This window comes from Epargyreus clarus, unplaced genomic scaffold (assembly GCF_041222505.1).
Source record: "Epargyreus clarus isolate Ecla_fem2 unplaced genomic scaffold, WU_Ecla_fem_2.2 ptg000013l, whole genome shotgun sequence".
NCBI classification, from domain to species: domain Eukaryota; kingdom Metazoa; phylum Arthropoda; class Insecta; order Lepidoptera; family Hesperiidae; genus Epargyreus; species Epargyreus clarus.
The window spans coordinates 7,341,869-7,349,861 of NW_027332221.1; the positions used below are offsets into that span (position 1 = coordinate 7,341,869).

A 7,993-nucleotide genomic window follows, 5' to 3' on the forward strand; every position below is an offset into this window, starting at 1 on the left:
TGTGTATGACAGATAATGCAAAAACTTAAATAGATTTTTACATAATTATTTTTTCTGCATTATTTTAATGTATGTGTTTCTCTTCCTTTCCATTGTGCTACTTCATGTTTATTTTGCTTTTATCTTCATGTAAAATTTAACAGTGGAAACTTTAATTATTCTTCTGCTTGTATGTATGAATCATTTAGCTGTTATATAGTATGAATTGTTTGTTTCCCAAATACATAAATAAATAAATAAATATATAATTTACAAGACAGGTGCATGGGATATGTCTTAATGTGCCGCTTTTATAACACCATCTGTAATCTGTAATGGCAACATGTGTTGCTTACAGATACCTGCCTCAAAGAAACTATTTTCTTTCAGAGTTTGAACTTCACAACGCAGGCAGGTGCAGAGCACGCGCCGCCTGTCAGAATGGCCGTGTCGGAGCAAATACGGCAGTTCTCCTATTATAAAATGAAATGATTAAACACCTGAGGTAAAACTACCTGCATCTTAAATAGGAAAACAAGTGCACGTGCGCCGGTCCTATAAAAAAGGGCCGTACTGGCGACATCGAGGCATTGGGATTGCTGCATCGCGCGCCATCTACACTCGGCCGTGTGCTCCGCTTCACATTCGTTCTCTACCCACATATCATTCGATATTCGGGAGAGAAAGAGCCGGAAGATTTAGCCTTCTGAGGGGATCATCCGTCGAACCAGCACCCGCGCCGCACCCCTTACAGGGTTGCGGCGCCCGCACAGCGAGGGCGAAATGCCCAAAGAAGAGGAAGCCCGCGGCTTAGCCGCGCCACCCCTGCCGCAGCGCGACTCATCGCGCCCGCGGTCACTCCGGCATGCGCAGGAGCGAGACCGCGCGCGCCGCCAGCCGCGCAAGAAGCAGTGGCGATACCACCCCGACGCCGGGGATCCCTGCGCCGCCCATGTGCGGATCGGCGGAGACGCTCACTGATGTGCAGCGCGCTCCCCCATCCGCGCCGCGGCTGCCGGGACCCTCGCGCCCTACGACTCCCGCCCCGCCGCGCCCAGTCGGGCCCCGCGGGCCAGAAACCACACGCCAAGGGTCGACGACGCCGACGCCGACGCCCTCGCCTGTACAGGCAGCCGTCGCGCGTCCGTCGCGCCCGGCGTTCCCGCCTCCCCGCATCACGCCGGTAAGCCCGGCTCAAGCGGCTGTGACACCATCTCCTCCCGGAGTCGAGCGCCTGCCTGGTTGTCGGAGTTTTCTCCAGGCACCAGGCAAAAGTATGACGAGCTGGTTAGGTCGCAGCTCCTCCAGGAGGATACCACCCCGGACGAAGTCACGGATACCCTCCTAGACTTCGTCTTGGAGGCTACCCGCGCCAAGAAAGCCCCTGGACCGGAGGTAGCTGCGGTCCAAGACTTCTGGGACAGCTACCGCGCCGACCGGGCCCAGTGGCACCGGAGAAGCCCAGAAGAGGACGCCGCAGCCGCCTCCAGGGACATCAAGCGCCCCGCTATCCGGGATCCGCGGCTGAGAGGTCGGGTGCTACGGATTTTTTCCGACCCAGGCCCTCGCCCGGATCCGGAATCGACCACCACGCCGCGCGACATACCGACGCCGGCTCCTAGCTCCTTCGCTGCGGTGACTGCGGGCGCCCCGCGCCCGCCACCAGTAGCCAGGGAGACTCCAGCAGCGCCGCGCGCCCCTGATGCCTGACGCCCCTCCAACATCCCGCAGGCCGCTCCAAGGCCCGCGGCCCCTGCTAAGCGCACCGACCCGCAGAGAGCGTCGGGCGCAACGCAGCCCGCCGCCCAGCCCGCCGCGACCGCGACTGCGACCACAAGCGCGCCACGAGCCGCGCCGCCGCAGCCGCGTACCTTGTCGCCGCAACCGAGCACCAGCACAGCCCAGGGAGCAGCAGTAGGAACGCCGACTACAGCAGCCCCCTCTGTCGGCCAGCAAGAGCCGCCTAAGACACGCTTCCCTCCGCTCATCGTGGAGAAGCTCCCCAACTGGCACCATCACTTCAAGGTGCTAAAGGAGAGGTTGGGTAGAGCACCGAACGCGCGCCCCTTTTGACAAGGAGTACGATTCTCCCCGAAGAAAATCGGTGAGTACAGATTAATACAATCGTACCTCACCGATCTAGAGACCCGGGAGAGAATCAGTTGGTACACCTACTCCCTGCCTGCGGAGCAGAGCGTGAGGGTGGCCATCAGGGGGCTGCCCGCTGATACCGACCCGCAGGAGATCCAGGATGAGTTCCGCGAACTGGGGTATGTCCCAGAATACGTGCGCGCCATCCGGGCCCGAGGAGGACGGCCCGGTTGCATCTTCCTCGCGATTTTCAAGAGGACCGAGGACCTCCTGCCGGGCATCTACGCAGTCAGAGAACTGCTGTGCATGCCTGGCATCAAGGTGGAGGCTTGGCGCGGGAAGAAGGGACCGCCCCAGTGCCACCGGTGCCAGCAGTTCCGCCACAGCTCGCATAACTGCCATCGGCACTTGGCCTGCGTGCGCTGCGGCGAGCAGCACGCGGCCCACGAGTGCCCCAGGCCGCGGGAGGAGCCAGCGACCTGCGCGAACTGTGGTGGACCGCACCCCACCAATCACACATCGTGTCCGGTGTTTCGGCGGGAAGCGCGCAACAAGCGCGCTGGCACGGTTGCCCTCTCTGTCAAGCCGGCAGAGATGAGGCGGACGCAACCATCGGTGACTCCCGTACAGCCGCGGACCGTGGAGGAGCAGCACGAGGGCTCCCTCATGGCCGCAGCCAACGGGACGAATGGCGGGGCTCCAGTGAAGAGTCGGAGGAAGAGGGGGAAGAAGGCAAAGGCCGCCCCACCCGCACTTGCACCTGCTGCCAGGAGGCAGCCTAGAAGAAGAACGCCCGCTCCTACCCTCGCTCCCGCTCTCAGATCAGAACGGAGCTAGGGGACCAGCGAAGAGGCCTGCAGCAAACAGCTGAGGGTGCTGCAGGACCTCACAAAGATGCTGCAACAGGTGATTACAGCCATGGGTGAGGGCCACGACACGGGGCCAGCTATCCGTAGCGGCATAGCGAGCATGTCCGCTCACTATGGATAGCAAGCCCCTGCGTATTCTATTTTGGAACGCCCGCGGCCTAAAGAAGAAGGCCGCGCTCTTCCGACTCCTCCTGCGGGAACAGGATATCGACGTGGCTTTGGTCTCCGAGACTCTCCTGTCCTCGTCAGACCTCTTCAAGACTCCAGGATACATCGGATACCGCCAGGACGAGATTAACGACTCAGGTAGCCCGTACAGAGGGCTCATGGTGCTCGTCCGTCGAAAGCTTATCCACCTGCCTCTTCCAGCTCAACAGCTGGAAAGTATGCAGGCCCTCGGGATTGAGGCCTGCTTCGGCGACACCCCGCTCCGGATATTCAGCGTATACCGCCCGCCGGGCGGCAGGTTAGAGCTGGCCGACGTCCACAAATTGCTGGACGCGCCGCACTCGACCATAGCCGCCGGCGATTGGAACGTAAAACATCCGGGGTGGAACAGCCATACTACGTGTCCCAACGGACGACGCCTCTTCGATGACGCCGAGCGCTGTGGGTATGAGGTGAGGGGCCCTGAATGCCCCACTCACTACCCGGACCGACAGACGCACGCGCCGGACGACATCGACATTGCTGTTCTCCGAGGACTAGGAGTACAGCCCGCACTTGAGTCGCTGCTAGACGGCATGGGGTCCGACCATGTTCCCGTCCTGCTGGTCCTGGCGAAGACACCACTCAGAGTCTCGCCACCGAAGCCACGTCGTAAAACGGACTGGACTCTCTTCAAGGAGCAACTGGAGATCACCACTCCAACTCGACCCATCTGCACGGGACTCGCAGTCGACCTCACCGCCAGCATACGGGGCGCCTTGGATGCTACCACAACCGAGGTACCGGCGCATGGGAGATTACCCCCACTGCCGCCCCACATCCGCCAACTCATCGCCCACAAAAGGCGCCTCCAAAGGAGCTGGCAGAAGACGAGATGCCCGACGCAAAAGACTCTCCTCAACCGAGCTATAGAGAAGCTCAAGGTCGAGTTGGAAGCGCATGCCACCGAGAGATGGGAATCTCGGTTAGGGGAGGCCCATGATGACTGGCCCTCACTACACAAGCTTTGCCGCCAGCTGTCGCACTCCCCGGCCCCGGTCCGCCCCCTGTTGCATGCGGACGGTACGCCCCGATACCGGGCGGAAGATCGCGCGGAGATCTTCGCCGAACACTTAGAACGCCAGTTCCGGCCGAACCCGTCACAAGCGACGGAGCACATTGCAGCAGTCGAGCAACACCTCACAGATTACCTCGCACAGCCTATAGCTCCAGATGAAGAACCCGTTGTCTTCTCCCCGAGCATGGTCCAGCGTGCGATTGAAAGGACTCAAGCCAGAAAGGCTCCCGGCGCAGATGGTATTACCAACACGGTACTCCGCCAACGTCCTAGGAAGACGGTGGTGGCCGTCACGCGCCTATTCAACGGCATCCTGCGCACGGGGACATTCCCGCACTCATGGAAAATTGGGCACATCATCATGTTGCCCAAGCCGGGGAAGAACACCCTGAAGCCTGAGAGCTATAGGCCCATTACTCTCCTACCATGCGTGTCGAAAGTGTTTGAAAAGCTCCTGCTGCAACACATGGTACCACATTTAACACCCTGACCAGAGCAATACGGATTTCGGCCGGAACATTCTACGACTCTACAGTTGTCGAGGGTGCTGCACCACCTCACCGCCGCCCTGAACAAGAAGGAGCGAGCGTGTGCAGTATTCCTCGACATGGAAAAGGCGTTCGACCGTGTTTGGCACGACGGCCTGCTCTACAAGATCTCGCAGTCGTCGGCGCCCAGGCGTATCGTCAAGGTGATCTCCAGTTTCCTGAAGAACAGAAGCTTCAGAGTGGTGGTCAACGGGACGCCATCGAACGAGCACCCCGTGGCAGCTGGAGTCCCGCAGGGAAGCTGCCTCTCTCCGACCTGCTACTCCACATACACCGACGACATTCCAGCGGAAGGGGGGGCTCTACTCGCCCTATACGCAGACGACGCGGCGTATGTGACGACTTCACTGAACTCCAGACACGCCGCGTCGAAGATGCAACGTGCCCTAGACGCCCTCCCTGACTGGCTCTCAAAATGGAGACTGTCGGTGAATGTGGGGAAGACCCAAGCGGTCAGAATTGGTGGCTTCTCACCAAACGACCCCACTTTGAAGCTCAATGGATTGGACGTCCAGTGGTCCACCCGGGCGAAGTACCTGGGCGTGACCCTGGACTGGAAGCTGACCATGAAGCCCCACGTGGATGCCGTCATCACCAGCGCGAGGGCGGCCAGCTTCTCCCTCCGTCCAGTGCTCTCCTCGAGCCTCCGTCTGGATGTCAAACTCTGCATTTACAAGCAATATATAAGACCCCGCTTGACGTACGCGGCGCTGGCCTGGTATGCGCTCGTGAGCGAACCGCAGCGCAAACGCCTGCGGATAATTCAATCGCGGGCGCTACGGCAGGTAGCCGGCGCGCCGTGGTACGTCAGGAACGTAGTCATCCAGAGGGACTTACGAGTCGAGAGCCTGGACGACTTCATCGGCCGCCTCGCCACGAAGATGTTCGAGCGTGTCGACGCGGCGCGATTCCCGCACCTGCGGGATCTGGCGCCGCTCCACACTCGACCACCGGACCGCAGGGCGTTCCTGCGCGATCTCCTGGCGCGGGACCCGCCGGCGGACGTCGGGGCTTCATGAGAAGCATCTAAGAAGACCGCGGCACTCGAGAGTGCCGCCCTCACCGGATTTGACTACAACGACCACTGACTGACTCCACTATCGGGCTTACGGGCCCGTAGAACCACGGCTCAAACAGACCAAACCACAGGTATGCCAGATGGGAAAAAAAAATCATATACATATACATTAATCTACAACAACAACAACAACAACAACATATTCTTTATTTGTACACCAAATATAAGCAAGATATAAAAACAATTTATGAGACAGCATACAAATAGGCGGTCTTATCGCTTAGAAGCGATCTCTTCCAGACAACCTTTGGGATGGAGTTAAAGATATATGAGATCGTGAAAGGTAGGGTGTACACATACAGAAAAGAAATTATATACATAAATACATATGAATGATGTAGTAGAGGTAAGAAGAGAAACGTAAGAAGGAAATATAGGTTATGAGGAAGAAGGGATAAACAGAAGAAGGAAACCAAGTCAAAGCTGCAAGTAATGAGCCTTGACTTGGTTCTTAAAGATATGCAAGGAACTGGATAGACGGATAGATTTAGGGAGAGAATTCCAGAGACGGACAGCAACAACAGTAAAGGATTTTTTGTAAAAGGAGGAGGAGTGCATAGGGGTGCTAAGAAGAAGGTTATTTGAATCTACATATTTATTATTAAAAAAAAAAACCCCTCTGGCTACCAACCCAAGGACCTGCCTGTATTCACAGGCAGCGGGAGCACACCTCCTTAGGAAGGCTTAGCCTTTGAAAGGACTCCTGCAGGGCCGGCAACGGCCTAGCAAGAAAAACACCACGCATCGAGGCATTACTGCTCGAGCTGTGGAACAGTGCGGACCTCCTTAGGACGTCGTTATGCTGCCCGAAGAATGAACGAAGCTCAACAATTCTCGTGTGGTTTTCTTTCGAAGGTTTCATTATGAGTCATTCAGTACTACAACAACAATTGTGACGTCAGCGGTGCTGACGTCACGCCTTTTAAAAATACTACGGCCGGTGTTACTCCGTTATATATATATTATTTTTACTAGTGTAGTGGTCTACATATTACAGAGTATAAATATTGTAAGGCGCGAATTCTATTCAACACAGTATTTGCAGCGGAAGCGAAATAAATTGCAATTTACAACCCCTTTCATGTCACCGATTGAATATTTTGTGACGTGCAGTTGCACGCAAGTCCAATACAAAACCCGAAAAGACGTTTAAGGGAAAACCAGTCTAAGTATATCAAATATAAAAGTTAATATATATTTTAATACTAATAGTGTTCTAAAATAAATTGCTTACTTTTTTATGTCGGTAATTTTCTCATGAAAGAAAATTGTTTTTATTTTTCGTTTTTCTACCAACGTCTATGCGAGGTAATGTTGAAATCGGTTAATCGGATTTAGACAAAATTTCTTGCCTAAATCATAAATAATTTATCCAGATAAAAATTAATACTTCTTTGATATTCTTAATTAAAAATATATTTCTTCTTTGTCGTTGCACTCTTGGCAGAGCGGTCGTGGTCATCATGTTTCTTGTTTTTCCTGGGGGCCTGATGTAGTTCGCCTTACGATGTCTCGCCATTTCTCTCGGCTAGCCGATATTCTGGTGCAGTCATGCAATGGGCCGCCCACAGCTGATTTAATTTAGTCAGTCCATCGCGTAGGTGACCTTCCTCGTGCTCTGGTGCCTTCCACATTTCCTTGCACGACGAGACGCTCAATAGCATCGCTATTTCTCCGCGAGACGTGTCCGAAGAACTTCAAAATACGACGATGTACTAAGTTCGATAGACGCTGTGTGATGCCGAGTTCCTGGAGTATAGAGTTGTTGATACGGAACTCTTTCCATGAGACTCCAAGCATCCTCCTCCAGCACCACATTTCCAGAGCATCTATCTTCCTTCGTTCGACTTGTCGCAACGTCCACGTCTTCGCAGCGTATAAAAATATGGGGAACACAAATGTGCGAACGAGCCAGATCTTAGTGGCTTTGGTAATGTTTCGATTTCGCCATATTTTCTTCAGCTTGTCCATTGCTGTTCTGGTTATTGCCATACGTCGTTTTACTTCATCTACGCAACCGCCATTGTTTGAAATTAAAGCACCAAGATATATATAGGATTGAATAACATTACAATTTGCAATGTTACTAATCTCTGGCGAGTTAGAATTGGCCCGGTCTATGATCATCATTTTGGTTTTGCTTCGGTTAATCTTTAACCTAAACTCGAGGGTCACGCGTTCCATTTTGAGAAGTAATTCTTCC

At 54.8% G+C, this 7,993-nt stretch overlaps 1 protein-coding gene across 1 annotated transcript; it reads right to left on the bottom strand.

Moving 5' to 3' along the window:
- Positions 1–7,371: 7,371 nt before the first annotated feature.
- LOC140746803 (uncharacterized) lies at positions 7,372–7,761 on the bottom strand. The gene has a single exon (XM_073078901.1). It carries the CDS (start codon positions 7,759–7,761, stop codon positions 7,372–7,374), a length of 390 nt encoding a protein of 129 aa, XP_072935002.1.
- Between the last annotated feature and the right edge of the window lie 232 nt (positions 7,762–7,993).